Source organism: Theropithecus gelada, chromosome 4 (genome assembly GCF_003255815.1).
Source record: "Theropithecus gelada isolate Dixy chromosome 4, Tgel_1.0, whole genome shotgun sequence".
Taxonomy (NCBI): Eukaryota; Metazoa; Chordata; class Mammalia; order Primates; family Cercopithecidae; genus Theropithecus; species Theropithecus gelada.
This window is the reverse complement of record NC_037671.1, coordinates 23979102-24005236: the sequence shown is the minus strand read 5'-3', so window position 1 is coordinate 24005236 and position 26135 is coordinate 23979102. Positions and strand designations below refer to the sequence as shown.

At 37.5% G+C, this 26135-nt stretch overlaps 1 protein-coding gene across 3 annotated transcripts in view; it reads right to left on the bottom strand.

The window, feature by feature from the left end:
- CDKAL1 (CDK5 regulatory subunit associated protein 1 like 1) overlaps positions 1 to 26135 on the bottom strand; it is a 712947-nt gene that overhangs the window by 283130 nt on the left and 403682 nt on the right. For all 3 annotated transcript variants that reach the window (XM_025383729.1, XM_025383728.1, XM_025383731.1), the window contains one exon: positions 5426 to 5592. In XM_025383729.1, coding sequence (XP_025239514.1) covers positions 5426 to 5592 — 167 coding nt within the window. The remainder of the gene's footprint in view (positions 1 to 5425; positions 5593 to 26135) is intronic.

The following is a 26135-nucleotide window of genomic DNA, read 5'->3' as shown; positions in this document are numbered from 1 at the left end:
AATGAACATACACATGCATATGTCTTAAATACATAAAATCCAGATACTTCCTATTTTCCTTACTGCCCAAGAGCTTTAACATCTTTTCCCTGTCAGCCAATCCATGAAACTAAAACCAAGACAAACTGTCTGATTTTAATTTCTCCTCTCTAGTGATTTTAAAAAGCAGTGAAAGTTAAGAGGCAGGAAGAGAAGAAAGAAGAGCCTAGATTATCTACAAATTCAATAATCGTACAATAAGCTCATTTGTTCTAGACAGTCCTAAAGATACTATCTATCACTATGGCATTTTAGCTGGGCAAATAAAACACAACACATCCCTTAGATGAATCCCTAACTGTCCAGTACATCTTCACAGACGCGTGACTCATGAGAAACACATATGACAACCATTCCCAAACTCTTCTGAAACTGGATATTCAGCAGATATGACGGTACTTCAATACATGAGGCATGAAGCCAAGGAACAGTTAATAAGCCAAGCTTTGAAGATCATATCATTCAATATATATTTATTAAGTGTATGAAGTGTGTGTTATCACAGGCACCGATACACAAAGATGGACAAGACAACATCTCCCTTATGATAAAAGTCATGTTGGACTTGTACATAAATAAGTAATCATGATGCACCATGATGAGTGCCCAAAGAGACAGAGATCTGTTGAACAGAGGTACTATGAAGCACAGAAAGTATGTGGGAAGAGTTTGGGAAGGCTTCCTTGAAGAAGCAGTAGAGTAGAAAGCATTTGCAAATTAGAATACATTAGAAACCAGTTCAGCGGCTAACTGGCTATGTTGTTTAGCCAGTTATTTAACCTTTCTAACCCATGGCTTCTCAATTAACTTAACAAAAATAATAGCCAGGCACAGTGGTGAAAGTGAAATCCCATCTCAAAAAAGTGGGCAAAAGAAAATTGAGGATAATAATATCTATATAGCTAGCCTGTTGTAAGAAGAAAAAGAGATCACACATGTAAAGCACTCAGTTTCCTGCAAACAAGAAGCACTTGATAAATTGTACTGATTTTATCAGTTAGGAGTGATTTCAGGTGCCTCATTAGCAGCAGCCATTGTACCACTATTACTGGTCTCATGGCAACTTGTTGGGTTCACATGTATTATTTTTAGTCTGAGTTAATACTTTAGCTGGAGGCTACCTATCACTAGGAGGACAAAACTAAGAAATGTAGTTTTAAGAGTAATCAAATTCATAAACCACTTCACTTTCTATAAGGTCAGAGATCATTAAAGAGGAATGCAAAGGTTATTACATTAGCAATATCAATAGGAAAGCAAACACAGGGAAAATACATCTTATTTGCCACTACAGGGGCAATATATAAGCCAGCACATGTAGTAGCAAATATTAGTATGTCTGATTAACACATCACTACCAACTGTCATCATATGGTAAGTATAGCATGAGAAAACGGTAATGTAAAAATTCCAGAAGTATGAAATGGTAAAAAAAGAAAAAAAAAGATATATAGGAGGTATCATTAGAGTACTCCTCAAGGGATAAAAGAATAAGAATGTAATAGAAAAAAAGAAGTACTCTGAATGTCCTAAAGGGCTTATTCTTATCCTTTAGGCAATAGGGACTTTAAGGTGACATAAAGCATGTTGATTGTTTTAACTACTGATTCTATTATCATATGCAAGTTTACTATAGCATTGTATAACCTCATAGGTATATTTCTTCAATTCCAGGGTGTCTTTGTCACAATATATATGTTTGAGATATCTTTTGTCAGTTATGTCATAATTTAAATGAATCCTATATTGTTTTTTAAGGGCAGTGATACTAAAAATAAGGTTGGTAGATGTCCCAAACACATACTTCACTACTTGTCTGCCTATTAGTGATAAAAAGTTCTCCTTCCCTTTCTTTTATTCAGTACACATGTATTCGATATTTACTATATAAAGTGCCACACACAATGCTAGACTCTTGAAGAAACCTTCAAAGTGATCCTGTGTTAAGTGTAATATGCATCCTCTATTTCTATGCAGACTGAATAAAATGTGTTCTCAACAGATGTATCTTTCCACAGCATACTTTTAAATAATGATAAAAACTTTGATGCTTTCCTTTATATAACTTTCCCTTTAAACTGTTCTTTTTTTTCTTTTTTTTTAAGTTGGTTAAAAAGGGTTTTTAAAAAATCTGACAGGTGAATAAGAAGTGAACAGAATGAAGAGGAGGGAAAACAGACCAGCCAAGTGCTCTCTAATTAAAGTCTGTTGTGTGAAGCATCTTCCAAAAACACAAGAAGGCTGAGTCTTACCAATAAAATTCTCAAGAAATCCCTGCCCTGAAGGTATTAAAGCATCAGGGTAGTTATTTCAAGAGTAGATTCCTTCAAACCCTATAATTTAAAAAATCACCACCTTCATTTGCTGTTATTTTTTCTGTTTTCATCTTCTGTTTTTTTCTTACTGGTGAACTCTGTTCGGCACCCTTGAGATAAGTCATGTAATTTCTGTAGAATGGTCTAAGCCTAGTGAGAGGAATATGGAAATTTACAAGGTTTTGCTGTGCACAGGACTGAGGAACACCAGATTTGGGCACCCTTCCCTACTGCCCTTTTTGACACTGGGAAGCCATGTAAACCTTCTGGGACTCAGTCACCTTTTCTGTTACATAACAATGTGTGTGTGGAATCCTGAGTGTTGTGGGCTCTGTCATGGAGAGGAGGATGAGAAGAAACAGCAAGGTGTGAAGGTCTGGTCCAGGAAACAAAGGAAGAATTTAAAAGCTCTTACTCTGAGATGGTGCAGACCTTTGATTCTTGCATATCTTTGTTTCCTTTTGTTCTATTTCTTTTGGATGGCTTTCTCCCTGGGTGTGGTATCGTAGCCTGGATTACCTCCTGCACATAAAGTGCATAGTAGTGGGTGACTTTCTATGGGGAACAATTCTCACCCTTGAAGCTCATTTACTTCATCATCTTTTGCTGCCTCTTCTGGCCAGAGGTTAGGATTTCAAAGTTCAAGACTACAGTGTGGGACTCTATATTTTATGAAGAAGGCTCTTCTTTTTTGTTTTTTTTTTTTTGAGATAATCTCGCTTTGTCACCCTGGCTGGAGTACAGTGGCACAATCTTGGCTCCCTGTAAACTCTGCCTCCTGGGCTCAAGTGATTCTCCTGCCTCAGCCTCCAGAGTAGCTAGGATTACAGGTACCCATCACCCCGCCGGCTAATTTTTGTGTTTTTAGTAGAGATGGGGTTTTACCATGTTGGCTAGGCTGGTCTAAACCCCTGACCTCAAGTGATCCGCCTGCCTTGGCCTCCCAAAGTGCTAGGATTACAGGTGTGACCCACTGAGCCTGGCCAGCTCTTCCTGTATTCATTCTCGTATTCACTCATGTATTGAGCCATCACTGGGTGGGATAGATCCACAGACAGATATAACAAGAGCATTGCCTCAAGATGACAATGTAGGAGGAAAGGCCAACATGATACATACTTCAAAGGATTTTAAAAATATAATGTCATGACAATCAGAACCTGTTATCACTCCAACTGCGATCTATGAACTAAACATCTGGTGTTTTCCAGGGAAAGTACAAAGTTATATTTCAGATCTTTTGTTGATTTTTAGAAGCTCTTCTGGAGCATCTATTCAGAGGTCAACAAGTCTGGCACTATTTCAGGTGCTGAGCACTAGGATTTGCTACACACACAGTACTGGCTGCGGCAATCTTACAATCAATTAAAATGCTGAATTTATTCCAAGGAGTATTTGGTTAGTTACCTAGGAGCCAACACAGGATTTTTTATTCTTGTGCTTATTCCTACTTGAACTTATCCGACTCTATCTATTGTGGGTCCCTGGATCCCTGATCAGATCTTTTCCAATCCAAAAAAAGTGGCTGTTATCATAAAGCTTATATTGATGGAGCCTGTTTCCCCTCCTACCCACTACACATCTAGTGCATCTCCTGGTCTTCACGATGTACGCCTCACATTTACTGCAAACACAGCAAGACTGTCTCAGCTCTTAGCATATATATTTTTTTTTTTTAACAGAGAATCACTTTGCTTTATCAAGTGTTGAGTCAGTGTTACGTAAAAGTTGACACGCCTACGACTTATTTTTAACTAGCAAATCATAATCATCCCACACTGTCTAAAGTACTAAACTTAACATATAAATCATATACCCTTACTAGAAACAGCTAGCTAGAAAAATGTAAATAAAAAAATTAAAATTGCTAAACTTCCTCATTATGTATTTATAATTAGCAGTCAAATTATTAACTCTGTTTTCAGAATTTCTGAAATAGGTTGTTGATATTAAGGAAGTTGTTCAACAAAAACCTCAACAAGTATAGTCTTAAAATCAAATCAGTGAAATAATCTTTTAAATGTTTAGCTAGCTATCCATTAGCATTTGCATTAAATTTCAGCAACAGTGGCTGTTTTAGCTTTTTGGGATGTTATTTTTCTGCACAAACATACTGCAAAGAACACACTTGATAAAAAATAAAAGTTATTTGTTTTCATACTTTACACATGACTTTCCAATAGCACTAATCAGATTTTATGTCCATAACTATGGGTATAAAGTAATTATTTTATTTCTCAAATAGTAGTCATGGATCCCCTGTCCATATTCTTTGCTCATATTTACTGTGTCATTTGCCATCAGGTACCACAGTTACCTGGACATATGCCCATTTGCCTAGTTTGACACAGCTACTTAAGGGTAAGCATCCCAATCTGTGGAAGAGTATAAAAAAAAGTCAGGGATCACAGAACCACCTTTGTTCACAGTCATTACCATTATGTCGATAAATCAAAAATAAAGAAGGAAACTCTCTGAAAGAAAATGTCATGTATTCAGGGATGGGCATTACAATGGAAATACAGATGCCGCATGAGCGAATCAAATGGAAGAGTCTCTTGTTCTGTGTCCCTCTGATTCAACTTCACCCCTATGTATCTCCAGATGAAGGGAGGAAATTGAAAATTCATCCTCAAGCTTCAAGTACAGTACCCTTTCTGATATGGCGAACAGTAGTTTGGGTAACACAATAGTGACTGTGGGTTGCAAAATTAATGCAACATATCAGCAGTTCTGAATCAGACAAGGGGTCAAAATGGAGGAACTGAGGCAAATTTATGTGCTGGAAGACAGAAGGACTACAAATAAGAAACAAAGAACTGTGGCAAGGTGGCAAGTATTGAAAAATGGGGCAATGTCAATTAATGAAGAGGAAGCAAAAAGTGTTGGGTGCCAAAGAAGGGATCTGAAAGTCTTAATTCGTTCTTGGAAATGCGGGACTACAAAAATAAATAAATAAATGAAATTGTGAAAGAGTTTTAAATGAAGCTGATGCCATGATACTGAGGCTGCCACACTGTCTGGATTGGTTAGTGTCTATGTCAGCATGCAAATGGGGTGCTTTTCCTTACCTCCAGATGCTCTAAAATATAGGGCGGATTTGTCATGCCAAGCCTCAGCATTGCTCCCTCAGGAATCACTTCAACCAGTTTCCACAGGAGTGTGGGGAGATTGGTGCCAATATCTCTGCCGTAAGCCCCCGTGTCTTCACTGGTCAACCATATCTCACAAACACCCTCTGTGAATCAAAGGAGATAATTAACAAATCTGTGGCAGAGCTGTTTCCTTCATCATACAGCTGCTCACTCTTTATAATGCAGTATTTCTCAACACTATTATTCAGGCAGTCTGGGTATTCAATTGCAAAGAAAAAGCAGCTTATCCCATGGTGCCAGTGGGTTATTAAGTTCATTTTACGAACACCAGAGAGTTACAACAATGCTATAAATTATCAGTGTGTCCTGTGAAGTGATTAACATTCACAGCCAATCAGTTCAACTGTGCTTCCCCCAAAGCACTTTGATCAAGACTAAAGCCTCAGTCCCACCTCAGAGAATACCTATTTTATTGAATACTCTAAGCCCTGGAACTGAAAGTCACTTCACAGAACAGGTACTATCAGCAGTTAACTCATTAATCAGTATGGCACCAACCTAAGGAAAAATGCCAACTGTAGTTAAGGTTTAGCTCACATATTATTAATTATTAGGTACCTATTTTTCTCATAGCAACCATTCTAGTCTGTCTTCGTTATTCAATCAAAAATAGTATTCATTTTATTGCTGCATTCAAAAAAGTTGGTTGCTGCCTAAACTGAGTGTTGGAAAACCTGTTTACTGACAGCTTGCTTTCTATTTTCCATAAATCAGACTTTAGGAAAATGTGTATATATATATATTTTGTGGTTATTATTGTTATAAAGAATCCTGACTTCACATATCATACCCTGCAATGATACTGCTTCAAATGTCCAGAGGAAATACTTTGGGATGCCCCTCATGTTATTTAAAATGAATAAAACAGAGTTAGCAAGAGCCATTTAGGCTTTCATGGCACACAGAACTTTTCTGAACCCATATTCAGTGAAATGATCAGCCTATTTTAAAAGGCCAAATGATTAACAAGGCTAAAACAAACAATGAAGTGAGCCTGTGAAATTTGTTCATGCTCAAGTAGTTTGTTGCTTCTGCAGAACCTCAACACACACATAGGCACACAAACTGAAGACTTTAGCCTGAACTAAAGTATAAGTTTCTAGAAAGTGTCTTCAAATTATAATTTTAAATTATCTTTAGTTGACAGAACAGAAGAGTTTCAAAAATACATTTAAATATTCCTAGCCAAGAGAAACAACAAATAAAACACATGGCTTTTATGTGAGTGTGGACTTAAAACTTACAGAATAAAAAAGTATAAAATAAAGATCTTCGCTCCTCTTAATATGTTCCAAGAGGTAGAAAAAAAAAAACAGCATTAAGATTTCCAATCACTATTATTTCCTTTAGCATAAGAAATACAATTACTTTAGCAAAAAACTAAACCATATAAAAACATTTTCACTTTTTCCTGCCTATCTTTCTAAGACATACACATCCTCACTCACACCCACACAACATGGAAAATACAAGGATAGAAATAAGATTTTAGTTTCCCCAAATTAAAGAATCAATAACTTAGCATTGAGAACAGAATACATAGAGAAAAGATCACTTAAAAAGCTTTTTAAAAAATAAAAAGCTCAATACATTTAAAAAGCTGAAGATATTTTTAGCATCTGAAAATTAGTAGTATTACGGATATATGGGTTTTCATAGTTTAAATTAAATACCTAGATCCAGAAATAATAAACCTTTGCTTAATCTTAATCATTTCATAAAAAGCTTTATCCTCCAAAGAAATAGTCTGGCATGTCCACAGGCTATTTTTAGAGGCGTATAATTTTATAAATATTCTCTGTAGATGAAATAAATCTTTTTCTATTTAAAAAGTGGACTGAAATTAGTGGTATCATCTTTAATATTATATCTGCCATTACACACTGGACTCATACAATCTTTTTTTTTTAACAAAATCTTATCAGAAAATCCACTCCAGGAAAAGAGATGGCTAAGTAACAACATAAACAGATTTTAAAACATTCTGAAAGAGGTTATAAAAACAGGACATTATCCATGATTTTCCAGTTACTGGCATTTGAGCAACACAATATGAATATTTTAAAATGAACAGAATAATTTTAATTTATAATTTTTCCATCCAAATGGTTCCATGTTATGCCTTATGTAGAGAGCGCGGGTTCCTGGAACAGTGCCTTGCTGTTGCTAGATGAATATAGAAGGGGAAAAATCGCTATGAATAGGAATGGAAATAACATCCATGGAGAAACAGCAGCCAGCTCTTCAAGCTGCATAGGTGGGGACCAATAGCCCCCTGGTGGGCTGAAACTTCAAATTAAATCACATAAAGAGGAAGCAGCTGTAACACTAAATCAGCAACAACAGGAATAATGGTCTTGATGTCTCCAAGATCAAGGCTGCTAAAATACTCTACATAATAGCAACCTGGTTTAAAACACAATGGAACGAAAGAGCATGCGCCAAGTGAAACCCTTGGACTTGAGGAGAATTTTGCTTTGCCAATTCAATTCAAAAATCTGTCAAAGATGATCTTGTTCTTAGTCAATGTGAGAAAGTTCAGCTTTTGTAAGGGTGTATTTCAAGCATGAATCCTAATGAGAATGGATCCCTCAAACAGTTAGGATATGGAAGTCATTACATACTAAAAGTGACGCTAAATGTGGAATCCCCATGCCTGACATCCTTTTCCCTGGAAAGTCTCCTGATTAGTCATAGCACAGGCAGTCCGTGCCAGGCCACGCTTGCATATGAAGTCACCAGAGCACCTGAGGGCTTTAGTAGTCACTAATGGACACACATTGGGACACAAGCTTGTATCCGCACACTTAACTGGCTAGACTTATGAACAGAAGTGCTTGCCTAAACAGCTTCATTTCTTAATGACTTCAGTTATGAGCTTTATTTCTTTGCACATTCAGTTCTCAATTCATCCAAACATTTATTTGGCCCTTACCGTGTGCCCTGCAGCTCTTCCAGCTCACAACAGATATGGATTCACCATTAAAATGGCTATTAGCTAAGAGCTGGCAGGGGACACTTACTAACACTTACTAACCTCGGCGACCCTTCGCATCCATCCCTATTGTCAGTGGGGATACAATGGGACAGCCTTCAAGAACACAGCCTTAGACCAAAATGAAGGGTCTGCTGGGCTGGCTTAAAATGGACACAATGTCGGCCTCAGTAAGATAGTCTCAGTCTGCACTAGAACTTGGAATTTGATTAGTATATGTCAGGAAAATAAACACATGAAAATGAAAAAGAGATGCAAGCAGGAAGAACTAAGATAGGAGAAGTGAATGCCCATTAAAAACTCCCATGCCTGTAAAAATAAATACATGCAAAAAAAGAAAGTGGTAGGGTAGGAAAGTGGGAGACAGAAATTGGGGATTTTTTAAGCATCCAAGGGAAGATTTTACTTTTTTCTAAAATTGCTCATCTACCTTACTTTTGTTCGTTTTCCCAAAAATTGTTCAGTCAACCCAACTTTTTAAATGAACATTATGTTCATCAGATCATCCACCATCCTTTTGATGCATTAATTTTGGTAAAAGGAAAGGCAAATACTGGGAAGAATGAAATGTACTATACAGGAAAAAAGCCATAAGTTTAGTTATTAGATTCCATGATCATCTTACCCAAGCAATTATAGAACAGCCTGTAGTTGAAACACAAGCCATTTTTTCCCTGAATAAACAGCAACCCCAACAGCTAGATTCCCATCTCTGGTCCATAGCAATTTGAGATGACAAGAGATGGAAGTAGAAGACCTAAAAGTTTGATAATAAAAGGAGAGTAATATCTTCAATCAAATAGTCTCACCACAAAGAAAATTCTCTTTGAAAAATCAAACTTGGCCAAAATTCAATTTCAAAAGATTATGACTCACTATAACTTTATATATGAGCTTCATAGTAATAAATTAAAATATGGGTGAAGACTGATTTTATCTGGTCAAGAAGTAGCATTTCTCTAGTAGTTCCTGCTTTATCTATGAGGAAAATTTCCATGATAAGTTGTTTCAATTATTCATGAATAGTCTCTAAAAATAACTACAAACATCCAAAACCTGTAAATAATGATTACAGGGATCACTAGCTAAAGAGCACTGGATGGCAGGGAAACCTACATCAAGGACATATCATTTAAAAATCCTTGGAAAATCTGCTAACTCTACCTCCCACAACCCGGTGTGTGCTCTCCCCTCCCCATCTTTTTTTTTGTTTGTTTTTTCTGAGACTGTTTCACTCTGTCACCCAGGCTGGAGTGCAATGGCACGATCTCGGCTCACTGTAACCTCCGCCTCCGAGGTTCAAGTGATTCCCCTACCTTAGCCTCCTAAGTAGCTGGGATTACAGGTGCACACAACCATGCCCAGCTAAGTTTTGTATCTTTAGTAAAGACGGGGTTTCACCATGTTGGCCAGGCTAGTCTCCAACTACTGACCTCAGGTGATCCACCCACCTTAGCCTCCCAAAGTGCTGGGATTACAGGCATGAGCCACCGCACCTGGCCCCTCCCCTTGTCTTTTGTTCTCCATTCCTATCCTTTGTTTTTTCCTCTCAATTTTATCCTTGAGTCTTTCTCCACCATCTGGTTCCAGCCTTTATTCTCCCACTAAGGAAAATACATGAAACATATATTATTTGTTATATTTATTTAATATGCATTAAATTGTCTGCTTTTACTTCCTGCTGCTTTCTTTTAAGGGTCACAGTGCATTATATTTTTAGGGCTTCTTCCTTCTTAAAAAATAATCTTAGAAAATTCAGAAATTAGGCTGGGTGAGGTGGCTCGCGCCTGTAATCCCACCACTTTGGGAGGCCAAGGCGAGCAAACCACCTGAGGTCAGGAGTTCGAGACCAGCTTGATCAACATGGAGACACCCCATCTCTACTAAAAATACAAAACTAGCCGAGTGTGGTGGTGCATGCCTGTAATCCCAGCTACTCAGGAGGCTGAGGCAGGAGAATCACTTGAACCCGGGAGGCAGAGGTTGAATTACCTGTAGTTCCCTGAGCAAGTCACTATATTTACACCCATGCTGTTTCCTCTACCTAAAATGACCTCTACTCTTCTTTGCGTGAGAAATACCTCTTTGAGGCCGGGCACTTGTGCCTGTCATCCCAGCACTATGGGAGGCCGACGCAGGTGGATCACTTGAGGTCAGGAGTTCAAGACCAGCCTAGCCAACATGGTGAAACCTCACTGCTACTAAAAATACAAAAAAGCCAGGCACAGTGGGGCATGCCTATAGTCCCAGCTCCTTGGGAGGCTGAGGCAGGCGAATTTCTTGAACCTGGGAGGCAGGGGATGCAGTAAACTAAGATGGCACCACTCCACTCCAGCCTGGGAGACAGCATGAGACTCGGTTTCAAAAAAAAAAAAAGAAATACTTCTTCAGAAAACTTTCATGACCACTGAGAATAATTTACATGCTCTTCTCCTGTGCTTTCAACACTCTTATACATCATTCTGTTAATACAATGTGTTATAATTATTGGTTTGTCTTCCCTGAGAGAAAAGAAGCATTTCCCAGGCAGAGCTGCAAAAATCTAAAACACACACGCCTAGGACCTATCATGATGCTAGCAAACAGCAAGGCCTCAATAAATTTTGGTTCCATCAATCAACATATTTGATGGGATCGCTTTCAGTAAAAAAAAAAAAAAAAATGCACAGATTAAGTATATTTCAGCTAACATCTGAAAAGCACCTCTTCCTATACAGACACATAAATATACACACATATAAACAGACACACACAAACACACACACACATACAGAGAGTATGCACAAAAGTGAAGGAGGTTATGTATTAGGCAATGAGGAAATACCAAAATGAATATTATTTGGACAATATGGAAATGCAGCTTGAATGTTGCAAAGTTTCTTGCATAGTGTCTTAACTTCTATACAAGGTTAACAGTCTTGCTTAGGGTTCCCTATTACCCTACAACAACAGCTGGCCAGCACAGCAACTGAATACAACCAGCTTTTCACTTACAGGTATGATTTTCTTTTTAGTTACAAAGAAGTTCAGACAGATCAATACCCAGAAAACAAACTTTATCACTATTTTTATTGTCTTAATAACAAGAGTTAACAAAGGGATGGTATTTCCAGACCTTACTGATATCTGTAATTATACTGGTTACAGAAAAAAAATTTGTTGGCATAAGTTGATAATGCTGTTGCTAAACAAAAACAACTTCTTTATTTCTTTCAAAGAATATTGTTTATTTCCATACTTCTGCAGGAATTTGGAAATAATGGAAAGTTCAAAACAAACTAAATACCATAAAAGGATGATACAGTTTCTGAAAACAAGGCATCTGACTCCCTAGTCTCCAAAATCTGTAATAAGCCTCAATGAAGCAGATTAAGTTTATCCTCTTAATACTATAGTATGTTATGCTCCATATACGGGCATTTTTAATACCCCTAAAGAGAATATAGATAGCAGTGTCTATGAACAGGTCCTCTTGTGTTTCAGTAGGATGTGGAGAGAGGTGTAATTCTATCTTTAAAAATCACAACGGGCTCAACCGCTAGCAGTCCAAACACTATGGATACACAAAGGAGGAGGAAGAGGAAAGAAGAAAATCATTAGATGCCTGCAGTGCAGTACATTGTTCTCAGAAAATAATAATAATCAGTTGATAATGGTGATAAAAACTTATCTAGATTTCAAGACTAACAAAGAGCTACAGAATAGTTTAGAGGGTAAAGAAAAGTAAAAAAGCAAAAGATTTTTCATTATTTCAGCCACTGAGCTCAATTATGGAAGGAAGAACAAATAAAAGTTCAGATTTTTAAAGGACAGAATTTTTATGACTAATGTTTTGGTCCTAAAGTTCTCTCCCTTTGGGTTAGGCATAGTAGCTCATTCCTGTAATCCGTGCTCTTTGGGAGGCCAAGGCAGGAAGGAATCCCTGAGGCAAGGAGTTTAAGACCAGCCAGAGCAACACAGTGAGACCCTATCTCTACAAAAACTAAAAAAGTTAGTCGGGCATGGTAGTGTGCCCCTGTAGTCCTACCTATTTGGGAGGCTGAGGCAGGAGGATCACTAGAGCCCAGGAGCCGAGGTTACAGTGAGCTATGATTGCACCACTGCACTACGGCACTAGAGCCAGAGCAACAGAGTAAGACCTTGTTTCTTTTTTTTTTTTTTAAGTGACCTTCACTCAAGGTACAGTCAAACAGAACTGAAATTCTCCAGTTAAAATTAGAAAATTTTGTCTTTAAAATTTATACAAGTACAGATGGTGCCCGACTTACAATGGCTCGACTTAGGATTTTTCAACTTTATGACAGCGTGAAAGCGATATGCGTTCAGTAGAAACCATACTTTCAGTAAACATACAACCATTCTGTTTTTCGTTTTCAATACAGTATTCATCACATTGCATGAGATATTCAACACTATATTATAAAGTAGGCTTTGTATTAGATGATTTTGCCCAACTATAGGCTAATAAAATTGTTCTGAGCATGTTTAAGGTAGGCAAGGCTAAGCTATGATGATCAGTAGGTTGGGTGTATTAAATGCTTCTTCTTTTCTTTTCTTTCTTTTTTGTTTTGTTTTGTTTTGTTTTCAAGACAGGGTCTTACTCTGTCACCAAGGCTGCAATGCAGTGGTGTGACCATGGGTCACTGTGGCCTTGACCTCCTGGACTCAAGCGATCCTGACACCTCAGCCTCCCAGGTAGCTGGGACTACAGGTATGTAGCACCACATCTGGCAAATTTTTGTATTTTTTGTACAGGCAGGGTTTCACCATGTTGTCCAGGCTGTTCTCAAATTCCTGGAGTCAAAAAATCTGTTCTCCTTGGCCTCCTAAAATGCTGGGATTATAGGTGTGAGCCAATGCACCTGGCCTTTAAATGCATTTCAACTTATATTTTCAACTTATAATGGGTTTACTGGGCTGTGACCCCATCGTAAGTTGAGGAGCATCCGTACTTAAACAGCAAAGAGAGTTTTCTATTTTCTATTATATTATTATATGTTCAGTTTGAAGGTATATCAGGTATATGGTTTAGGTGTCCTCATACAAATAAAACATCATTCATTCATTCACTCACTCATTCATTCATTGACTCCTTCTAGCAAGTAATTGTTGAACACCTATTATGTACCAGAAACTGTTCTAAACTTTAGAGATAAGGTCTCTGCCCACATGAAACCTATTCAAGTAAAACAGACAATGAACTAAGACATAAAGAACATATTGTCAAGTAAAAATAAGTGCTAATAAAAAATTTAAAAGCAAGATAAAAGGCATGGATGATGAGGTCAGGTGCAGTGGCTCACGCCTGTAATCCCAGCACTCTGGGAGGCTGAGGTGGGCGGATCACCTGAGGGCGGGAGTTTGAGACCAGCCTGACCAACATGGAGAAACCCCAGCTCTACTAAAAATAGAAAATTAGTCAGGCGTGGTGGCATATGCCTGCAATCCCAGCTACTCGGGAGGCTGAGGCAGGAGAATCACTTGAACCTGGGAGGCAGAGGTTGCAGTGAGCCGAGATTGCACCATTGCACTTCAGCCTGGGCAACAAGAGTGAAACTCCATCTCAAAAAAAAAAAAAAAAAAAAAAGGTATGGATGATGGTACTGGATTACATCCCAGTAAACCCACTGTACGTTGAAAATATGAGTTGAAAATATGAGTTGAAAATGCATGTAAAGGCCAGCCACATTTGGCTCACACCTGTAATCCCAGCATTTTGGGAGGCCAAGGAGGGTGGATTTTTTGAGTCCAGGATGATGAAGTAATTGGGAAAAGACACTTATCTTTGATAGGGAATAGTTGAGGAAGACTCACAATGACACAAAACCTGAATGAATCAAGGTAGTAAGCCATGTAGATTAGCTATCTAAAGGAAGAGCCCTTGAAGCAGAGGGAGTATAAGTGCAAAGACACAATATGAGTATGCCTGCGTTCCCAAGGCACCACAAAGAGGTCAGTGTGGTTAGAATGAAGTGAGTGAGGGGTTTGTGGTGAGAAAGAATTGTACAAGGGGAGCCAGTGTTAACGGAAGTTGTTATAAGGGGCTCAAGCTCACAGGGCAGGACTAAGAGAGCAAAGATGACATGTTGATAAGCTATGCGCTGTCATAGCCAATAAATATGCAATATATATATTATAGTTGCCAGTGAAAGCTCTCAATAATTTCACTTTAAGATATTCTCATACTTATGCTCATGAAAACTGAATGCAGTTTCAAAATTCTGAAACCACTAGATACGTTGTATAAGAAGGGGCAGGAAAAAAATAACAGATAATGTAACTGTCCAGTCTTTCTGAACAAAATTAATTTCATTCACTCTTTATTTGGAGGGTAAATGTATTATTATAATTGACCAAAATATACAAAACAACACTCACAAATGTAAATAGGCTGTAAATAGTTCAAATGTAAATAGAAATAAATAGAAGGAACCCAGACCAGTAACAATGTACGCTTTTTAGTTGGTATCACCTAGAGGAAAAGGAAGTGGTGCTTGTCTTTTATCTATTCTCTTTCCTTATTTCTTTCCATCCAACAGAGCCTAAATACTACTACTGGGCCCCTGCTTCTCACTTAGCATTATTTAAGTTGAAATCCAGCAAACAAACCAATACTTGCCAAAAACTCAGAGTCTTAAAGTTTGAACCACCGCTTTGGCTTCAGAAGATAGGACAAATAAGAATATGTGAAATAGAACCTTCTCTATGAGGCAGGAAAAGGAATAGAAAAATAGGCTCACCCTCAAGAACCTACTACCCCACAACCTGGAAACTATAATTATAAATACAGTAATTTGGATCACTTTATTCTTTTGAACTACAGGTAAATATCCTTAATCCAAAATGCTTAGGACCAGAGGGGTTTTGGATTTCAGATTCTTTTCAAATTCTGGAAAATCTGCATCATACGTATGAGCTAAACATCCTCAATCTGAAAATCCAAAATCCAAAGCGCTCCAATGAGCATTTCCTTTGAGTGTCATGTTGGCACTCAAAAAGTTTCAGATTTTAGAACATTTTGGATTTTGGATTTTTGGATTAAGGATACTCAAAGGGGGTTAGTTAAAATAGCCTTATGTGCCTTTTACAGGTTGGATGTAGGAGATGAGAAGATAGTTATGTTCTCTAGTAAATAAAAAGTAAAAAGGTTGTGTGTGTGTGCACGCGTGTGTGCACATATGCACTGTTTCTACATAATGAAAGAATAAAGTGCAATTCTAGGACAAATAAATATTGTTTAAAAGTTTTAAGAAGCAGCTAGTGATTCAGCCCTGAGGAAAGGAAGAATAGTCAGAATAGGAAGGTCTGATAGATATCCCAGTTAGCAAGAATTTAATAATCAGTTACTTCTTCAATTTAAAATTTCTAAGAACAAAACACTACAAACATTTGCAGGTAATATTAACAAAAGGTAATTTTAATACTATTATAATAGAATAACATATATATCAATAACCAGTTCTACAACTTGACCAAAACTATGCCAATCAAAATGATAACTACCAACATATTTGCTTCTACAGAGGAATATGTAATATCCAGTACAAACTGTTGACTCTGACCATACTGATGATAGCAAACATTAATTAAAAAAACAGGTCAGGCACAGCGGCCATACCTATAAACCCAGCACTTTGGAAGGTTGTGGTGCGTGGATCACTTGAGGTCAGGGGTTTGAGACCAGCCTGGCCAACATGGAAACCCTGTCTCTACTAAAAATATAAAAATTAACACAGCATGGTGGTGCACCCCCGTAATCCTAGCTACTTGGAAGGCTGAGGCAGAAGAATCACTTGAACCAGGAGGTGGAGGTTGCAGTGAGCTGGGATCACACCACTGCCCTCCAGCCTGTGCGACAGAGTGAGACTCTGTCTTAAAAAAGACATATTGTGAGGGCTTCCACTTCTACACATGAAGGATTAACTGTTATAGAAACTACCCTACTGCTGTAAACAACTAGAAAAATTGACACAATATATGAGACAACAATAATTGGACAAGGAACAACATAGTGAAGGAATGTGATTCTTGAGAGAAACAAAGGAGATGAGCAATATGAGTTCCCATATTACTATTTGGAGGCATTTTCCAGGCCACGATACAGACAGGTAGGAAAACAAATGATCTTTCTGATTTGAAAAGACAGAGGTTGGAGTTTAGAAGGTTACAATTGATAGGATTAAGTATCATAGAGGAGAGGGCTGCATATGGAGGCAGAGCTCCAAAAATCAGAAGAGGGCTCCCTTCAAGTCTCTGGCTGAGTACTGATGTGGGCTAAACTATTGACTATGGCTATTTATTTATTTGGAGACAGAATCTCACTATTTTGCCCAGGCTGGGCTCACTCTCTCAATCCTCCTGCCTTAAGCCTTCTGAGTACTGGGACAATAGGCATGCATCATTGAGTCTGGCTCAGTGTGGTTATGATCAGGAGGGGGAAAAAAATCAATCAATAGGAACACAGTCAGAAATGACAAAGATGATGGAATTAGCAGACAAGGACATAAAAACAGCTATTGTACATGTGGTCTATGCATTTAAAAAAATATGAGCATGATAAGAAAACAAAAGAAGATATTTGAAAAGATCCTAGTGGAACTTCTAGAGATGAACTTGAAGACCTAGTAACAGGAACTACCCAAAATGAAATGAAGAGAAATAAAACATTCGTAATAAAAATGAACAGAACAGAACCACACCAAGCACACTAACACATAAGTAGAGTCCCTAAAATATGGCTAAATTTTCCCCAAATTTAGCAAAAACTATAAACCACAGATTCAATAAATTTAATCAGCCTTCATCAGAATAAACCAAAGAAGCCACACCAAAGTACACAAACAAATTACTTTTTTTTTTTTTTTAGAATAAACAAGGTAATGAGGAGAAAATCTTAAAAGCAACTGGGGGTTGGAAGTAATATTGTATATAAGAACAAAGAAAAGAGTGACAGACGACTTCTTGTCAGAAACGATGCAAGCCAGAGTGTAATGGAGACATAACCTCAAAAGATGGAAAAACTCTCAACCTAGATTTTTCTTGACTTTTCAGACAAAGCTCAGTGAACTCAATACCAGCAGACCTCTACTCCAAAGACTAATAAAGAAAGATCTTTAAACAGGAGAGAAATAATACTAGATAAAAAGCACAGTACCAGATGATACACAAAGAAAAGAATTGGACCAGAAATGCAAATGTGTGGGTATATATAAAATATAATTTTTAATCTTTTTTTTTTTTTTTGAAACAGAGTCTCGCTCTGTCACCAGGCTGGAGTGCAGTGGCGTGATTTCCACTCACTGCAACCTCTGACTCCCTGGTTCAAGCAATTCTCCTGCCTCAGCCTCCCAAGTAGCTGGGATTACAGGCACATGCCGCCACACCCAGCCAATTTTTTGTATTTTTAGTAGACACAGGGTTTCACCATGTTGGCCAAGATGGTCTCTATCTTCTGACCTTGTGATCTGCCTGCCTTGGCCTCCCAAAGTGCTGGGATTACAGGCGTGAGCCACCATTAAAATGTAATTGCTCAGCTGGGCATGGTGGCTCACGCCTGTAATCCCAGCACTTTGGGAGGCCAAGGCAGGCGGATCACCTGAGGTTGGGAGTTTGAGACCAGCCTGACCAAGATGGAGAAACCCCATCTCTACTAAAAATACAAAATCAGCTGAGTATGATGGCACCCATCTGTAACCCCAGATACTTGGAAGGCCGAGGCTGAAGAATCACTTGAATCTGAGAGGGGAAGGTTGCAGTGAGCTGAGATCACGCCATTGCCCTCCAGCCTGGGTAAAAATAGCAAGACTCCGTTTCAAAAAAACAAAACAAAACAAAACTATATATATATATATATATATATATATATATATATATATACACATACATAAAATTGTTTAAAGCAAAAATAATAACATATTATGGGGTTTACACCTGATGCAAAAGACTGACAATAGCACAAAGGACAAGAAGAAAGATGAAATGGAAATATACAATTGTAAGGTTCTTACACTATAAATAATGTAGTAAAATATTATTTGAATGTAGATTGTGATAAGTTAAGGGTATATATTTAAACCTGAGAGCAACCATCAATCAATCAAAGTGGTAATTTTGGTAAGCCCATCTTTTTTCTATTTTATAAAACACTTAAAAGGAGCTAAATCAACAAATGAAGTCTACGTGTGTTAAACGTAAGTTGTCTTATAAGCTAATTAAGTACAATGATCATTATTAAATTCTGCTATGTGAGGCTAATCTAGAGAGCTAATATTCAGTATTTTAAAACAGTATGTTAGTTATCCTCTTGCCGAAGGGGAAAAACCGAATGTCATTTTGAAATAACTACCTCATGGGAAAAAAGTGATAATTTCTCATCGCCAATAATTCAACTTTTCACAGAAAGGTAAAACATACTTAGTTGCTGGCACTGAGGAAAACAACAAACCAACAACTTTGTTGATCTCACCTTTTCTTTGCCCCAAAGCGCCAATTCAGGGCTCTCCAATTTGTACCTAGATACGATGTAAGATTTTAATAATTCTATGCTTGAAAGTCAGTTAAGGATACTTCTCTCGCTCTTCATGGCTTATCACCATGGTTCACTAAAACTAGATCCCATTAGATAAGCTGCTTTTGGCACTATGGGTAACACAATGCATGAGTGTAATCAATCAACGTATTTGAATAACAAACACGGACAATTTTTAAAAATAAGAATTATCCAGCTTGAAATGCCAAAACTCTTTATCCACTTCATTTTATAAATACAGACTGTGACAGAAAGGTCAACAGACTTGCCCAAAGTGATACAATAAGCAGCAGCACAGCATGGATTAGAATTAATCTCTTAATTTCCAACAAGGAACTCCAACATAATTCTTTTTAATGCCAATTTAGTGACTCAAGGAGAAGACCTATAAAATGCTGACTATAATTATGATATGAGTAGTACCAACCAAAAATCTCAAAAGCCAGCTTTAGTAGCATTAGAAATAAGAAATGATTGAAGAAAACCAAAACAATGTGTAAATAACATGAGATGCGTTAAGAGTAATAAACCTGTGCTATCCAATATAACCACAAGTCATATGTGGCTGCTGAACACTTGAAATGTAGTTGGTTTGAACTAAGATGTGCTTTTTTTTTTTTTTTTTGAGACGGAGTCTCGCTCTGTCACCCAGGCTAGAGTGCAGTGGCGTGAGCTCGGCTCACTGCAACCTCTGCGTCCTGGGTTCCTGCCATTCTCCTGCCTCAGCCTCCCGAGTAGCTGGGACTACAGGCACCCAGTACCACGCCCGGCTAATTTTTTGTATTTTTAATAGAGATGGAGTTTCATCGTGTTAGCCAGGATGGTCTCGATCTCCTGACCTCGTGATCCATCTGCCTCGGCCTCCCAAAGTGCTGGAATTACAGGCATGAGCCACCGTGCCCAGTCCTAAGATATACTTTAAGTGCCAAGGTACACATCTGATTTCAACTACTTAGTATGAAAAAAGAATGTAAACTATCTTATTAAGATTTTAAAATAATTTTTAAAACTGAGCTGGGCACAGTGGTACATGCCTGTAGTCCTAGCTACTTGCGTGGTTGAGGCAGGAGGACAGTCTGAGCTCAGGAGTTCAAGGCTGCTGTGAGCTATGACTGAGCCATTTTGCACTCCAGCTTGGGCAACAGAGAGAGGCTCCATCTCTCACTCCCCATCAAAAGAAATTGATTACAAATTGAAATTAGCATTTTGGATATGATGAGTTAAAGTATCTGATTAAAATAAACTTAACCTGTATATTTTTCCTTTTTTAATGTGGCTACTAGAACATTTTAAATTATACACATGGCTCATATATTTCTACTGGGCAGCACTGTTATAAGGTATAGAACTGCCTACAATGAAAAACGAAAAGAATTAACATGAATTTTAATTCACATAATATATTAATAAATTATACTTTCTCCTAATTAATCAACAGAAACTGAAAATTCATCACAGTGAAGTGAAATGATTGATAAAGATTTTGTACTTCATCTATGTATATTTCTTGATTGTATTAACATATTTTATTAAAATTCAAAACATACTGGTTAATAAATTAAAAAGTGGCATTCAGAAATGCAACTGTACAACAATCATTTGTGTATTATCTTTAAGTCATCTTGGACATACACATTTTATACACTTCACAGTGTTTACAAAATAGAAAGAGACTATTGTATTTAAAACTATACTTCAAAGTTGAGTCCTTAATTCTCACTATTAAAATAGATGTTTAGTAGTTCTTACTGCAAATAGCATTTCTATCTACAAATTGCTTCCAACTGTAAACCATTATTTATAAGTCATAAATGAAGAAACACAGAAAATAGGTAAGATATGTAATTTGCCAATTATTAACCAATACATGAGTGGCATAGAAATCTTTTAAAAAGCTCCTCATTTCCAGGTGTGATTTATACAACTTTTCTTGTTTAGGAAAAAATGAATGTCATTACCAAAGTACTCCTGTTAACTTGATAAAAACACCATCTCCATCTCTCAATCTCCCTCCATAAAACCCTTACAGAGAAACTCTCCACCTTTGTCTCCTCTGCAGCCAATATATTACTGTGGCATTTACTTACGAGGATTTAAAAAGAAATCGAGTACTTATAGTAATTGCACCGGTCCAAGCTTAGCCAAATACAGCAAAATCATTTTGTTATCTTTTATAAGTGTGCTGGTTAAGTTTTAAAAATGCTTTATTACCTCTATTAAGTCTGCCAAATCTCTTCTAGGAAAAACTGTTCTGATATTTCAAACTTGAGTTCACTTAAATATTCTACAAAACTCTTGCGAAATACATTTGCATTCTGTATTCTCTAACTCCCCAGTTCTTTTTTGTTATTTCCTGTGGCTTCAGCTGGTTAAGGATTAAGCTGAGGTCCTAGAAAGGGTGTCTTTCATTCATCATTTATTTCAAAGATCTCCAACAGTGACCAATGGAGAGAAATTACTCAGTAAATGCAGCAGGAGGAAGGAACAGACAGAAAAAAGTGGAGAGAAGTATCTCTAACATACTATATAATTTACTTCTAATTATGTTCATTGTGTATTGCCTTTCCGCCCCACCCCCAAATAGAAGGAAAGCTACAATAAGACTGAGATTCTCATCTGTTTTGTTCACCAAACTAACTCTTGTAATAGGGCAGTGACTGAGGACATATTAAGCATCCGATGAATATTTATTTATTGACCGAATGAATAAATTAATAAGAAGACAGGAAGAAAGGGAAGCATGAAGGGTTGGGGAAGGAGGAAAAGGAGGAGGGACATTGAGATGACAACATGAAAGGAAGAAGGAGCCTACAGGTGCAGTTCTCAGATTTGCTTACAAAGAAAAGAACATAAGAAAGTATTCAAGTTTTCACAGTGTTTCAAACAGAAAACAAAGCATGAATGCTCATTCTCATTGGAGTAGAAAGTACACAATCAGAAAATACCTATATGTATTCAACAGAAAAAAAAAACAGATTGTAAAAATAATAAATTGTTTGAGTTTCTGTTAATGTTTCCTACTTACACACCAATTTATCATCTTTTATATATCCACACAAATGGAGAATAGCCACCAAAATGGGAAGAAAAGGTTTCCTGAGAAATACAGAAAATTGAGATGCTTCTATCCATTAACTTAATCCATTTTCCCTTTAAAATGAGAAAAAAATAACATTATGTCATTTTAATACGAAAAAAAGGAGAGTTTTACTACGGAATCATTTGAAGACCAATAGTCTACACAGAAGTGCACTGGCTATCTATCAGTTCCAAGAGAACTCCACAAATTTGAAATTTAAAACATCAAGTTAGAAGATGATATCCCGGAAGCAATGAACACAACTAGTGATCATATCTTAGTTTCAAAACCCTTTCTCTCAACATAAAGTATAAGAATTGCTTAGAGAAATGGGTGATTCCAGGATTTTAGTTAGGGAAAGTACAAGGTAAGCCTAAAACACTTTCTGGTGCCAGACAGTAAGAAAGTACTAAAAAAATTATGAGGGCAAATCAAGAGAACAAAGGAGTCAAACTGAAGAAGCTCTCAATGGCCAATCTGGGACAATTTGATCAACAAAATAAATAATGACGGTAGTGGAATTTAAAGTATAGAACAAAATAAATATCCATGAGTCCAAAACAGAAAAGGTAATTCAAAAAATAAATGGAGGAAAAAGCAGAGGTCTTCCATATAATATAATTTTAATTACTGAATGTAAAAGGTAAGATACGAAAATCAACATCTGACAAACACTACAAGTAATAATTGTCAGAGGCAAGGATCATCCATGGATGTTAAAGTTAGTGGGCAGAAGGAAGATATTTACAGTTTTTAAGCATTTCCCCAAAAGACATTAATTAAAATGAAAAAAAAAAAAAAAAAAAAACCCCTCACAGTGGAGAAACTTGGCATCACCTTAACTATGTAATAAAAATGAAACCCACCAGTAATGAGACTTCTTAACATCATGTACCTTGATGTTCTGAAAAATATCAATTACTTCGGTGATACTCTTGCCAAAAATGCATAACCTGAATTTAATCACATGGAAATATCAGACAAACTCAAATTGAGAGAGGTGCCATAAAATAATTGACCAGCACATTTCAAAAATATTAAGGTTCTAAAAGACAAAGACAGGAGACCTGGCCCAGATTGGAAGTGAGGAGACTAAGGAGACATGGTAGCTACATGTAATGTGGGATCCTAGATAGACCTGGGACCAGAAAAAGAATGTTAGTGAAACAATGGGTGATATTTGGATAGGGTCTGTAGATTACATAGTAGTATTTTACCAACATTAAGTTTCTGGTATTGATAATTAGATAATGGTCATGTTAAAATAGAAACATTTAAGGCCAGGTGTGGTGGCTCAGGCCTGTAATTCCAGCACTTTGGGAGGCCAAGGAGGGATGATCACTTGATCCCAGTTGGTTCGAGACCAGCCTGGGCAATATGGCGAAACCCCATCTCTACAAAAATTACAAAAAAAGTTAGCTGGGTGTGGTGGTGCACACCTGTAGCCCCAGCCCAGGAAGCTGAGGTAGGAGGATGGCTTGAGTGAGGGAGTTCAAGGCTGCAGTGAGCTGTGATTGTGCTACTACACTCCCACCGGGGGGACAGAGTGAAACACTGTCTCGAAAAAAAGAAAAGGAAAAGAAAAGAAAAGAAAGAAGGCAAAGAAAAGAAAAGAAAAGAAAAGAAAAGAAAAGAAAGAAAGAAAGAAAGAAAGAAAGAAAGAAAGAAAGAAAGAGAAAGAAAGAAAGAAAGAAAGAAAGAAAGAAAGAAAGAAAGAAAGAAAGAAAGAAAGAAAGAAAGAAAGAGAAAGGAAGGAAGGAAGGAAGGAAGGAAGGAAGAAAGGAAGGAAGGAAGAGAAAGAGAAAGAAAGACTTCAAGAAGGGTAAATGTACTGTTTTTTGCAACATTTCTATAAGTCTGGGATTTTTATACAATAAAAGCAAACAAGGAAGAAAATGAAGGCAAGAGTATGGCTTATTAGGGCAAAGGACTCAGAATATGTGAAACCTCTGGTAACCAACAGACTCCTGGAGCTTCAGGTGAAATTTAAGTAAGGCAGGACTAACATACTCTTTGTCTAATGTAAATCAAGAACCTATTTCCTCAGAACTGAGTCTAAGTTTCCTGATTTAAAGTGGCTTCTGTTAGGATGCTTCTAAAATTATCACCTATTTTTTAAAAAACCATCAAATGAACACATTTTTCTTTAAATAAGAAGCCTGACACACTACATAAAAAAGGTAATTTTTTATGCTGTATTTGCAATTAGAAACTCAAAGACCACATCCTGAAACATGTCCTGGTACTGCCATTGTCATCAGCAAGTGGTATTTATCAAGCAGTCGTCACCAAGCCCCCTGTGAAGTTTCCCAAGGGATATATATATATATATATAAAAAATGATGAGACAGCTGTGACACAGATTTTTTTTAAAAAAATGTACAGAAAAGTTTTAAGTTAAATAAATTTATAAGATAGGTCAGTATAACCACAAACAGAAAGATGTGAAGATAATATTGTCAGCAGGCATTAGAAAAGAATAATTATTCTATGTTTTTGAGGTGTTAAACTTAGTTACAGTAAAGATAAAATGCATTCCATCTCTATTCATTATTTTATATCTACAGTAATACAAAGGAGAAGCTATGGGACAAGGTGCAGTGGTATGAAGAAATCAACATAACATTTGTATCTGAGGAAAAGAAAAAATCTGGTGGCTGGCAGGCTAGCACTCTTACACCAAGAGTGTGGTGAAGCACATCTGGTGTGCAGTGAGCAGAAGAGGAATCCATATGCCTGTAATCCTAGCTCTTTGGGAGGCCAATGGGGGAGGATCGCTTGAGCCCAGGAGTTGTAGACCAGCCTGGGCAATGTAGCGAGATCCTGTTTCTATTTTTTAAAAAAGTCTAATTTTGGTCAGGCATGGTGGCTCATACCTGTAATCCCAACACTTTGGGAGGCCGAGGCAGATGGATCACTCGAGATCAGCAGTTCGAGACCAGCCTGGCCAACATGGCAAAACCCTGTCTCTACTAAGAGTACAAAAATTAGCCAGGTGTGGAGGTGCATGCCTATAAGCCCAGCTATTCAGGAGGCTTGAGGCACAAGAATCTCTTGAACCCAGAAGGCAGAGGTTACAGTGAGCCAAGACTGCACCACAGCACTCCAGCCTGGGCAACAGAGTGAAACTATGTCTCCAAAAAAAATGTCTAATTTTCCACACCACACAGGGCAACTTTAGTTGCTCAACAAAAATGAGAAGAATGAGGGGGTAAGGATCTGGCTTCCAAACAAATATATTACAATTCAGCCTTAGTAAACTATGCCTGTCATAATAATTTCCACTTAGAGAAGACTAAACTTAAAAGTTCATTATAAATTACAATGCTATTAAAAGTCATTAGCAATAAAAAATGATGTGAAACATTTGATGTAATAAAAAGTACGTATAGGTCAGGCGCAGTGGCTCATGCCTGTAATCCCAACACTTTGGGAGGCCGAGGCAGGCGGATCTTGAGGTCAGGAGTTCAAGACCAGCCTGGTCAACATGGTGTAACCCCGTCTCTACTAAAAATACAAAAATTAGCTGGGTGTGGTGGCACATGCCTGTAGTCTCAGATACTCAGGAGGCTGAGGCAGGAGAATCGCTTGAACCCAGTAGGCAGCGGTTGCAGTGAGCCAAGACCGCGCCATTATACTCCAGCCTAGGTGACAGAGACTTCATCTCTTAAAAAACCAAAAAGTATGTATAAGGCGGAATTAAGTAATTAAATACACAATTATTTTGTTTTGTTTTGTTTTCTTTGAGACAAGGTCTCTCTCTCTTACGCAGGCCAGAGTACAGTGGCGTGATCATAGCTCATTGCAGAGCCTTGACCTCCCAGGCTCAAGTATCCTCCTGCCTCAGCCTCCTGAGTAGCTGAGACTACAGTGGCATATCACGATGTCCAGCTAATTTTTTTTCAGTTTTTCTAGAGATGAGGTGTCACTACGTTGCCATGTCTGGTCTTAAACTCCTGGGCTCAAGTGTTCCTTCTGTCTCAGCCTCTCAAAGTGCTGGGATTATAGGCATGAACCACCATGC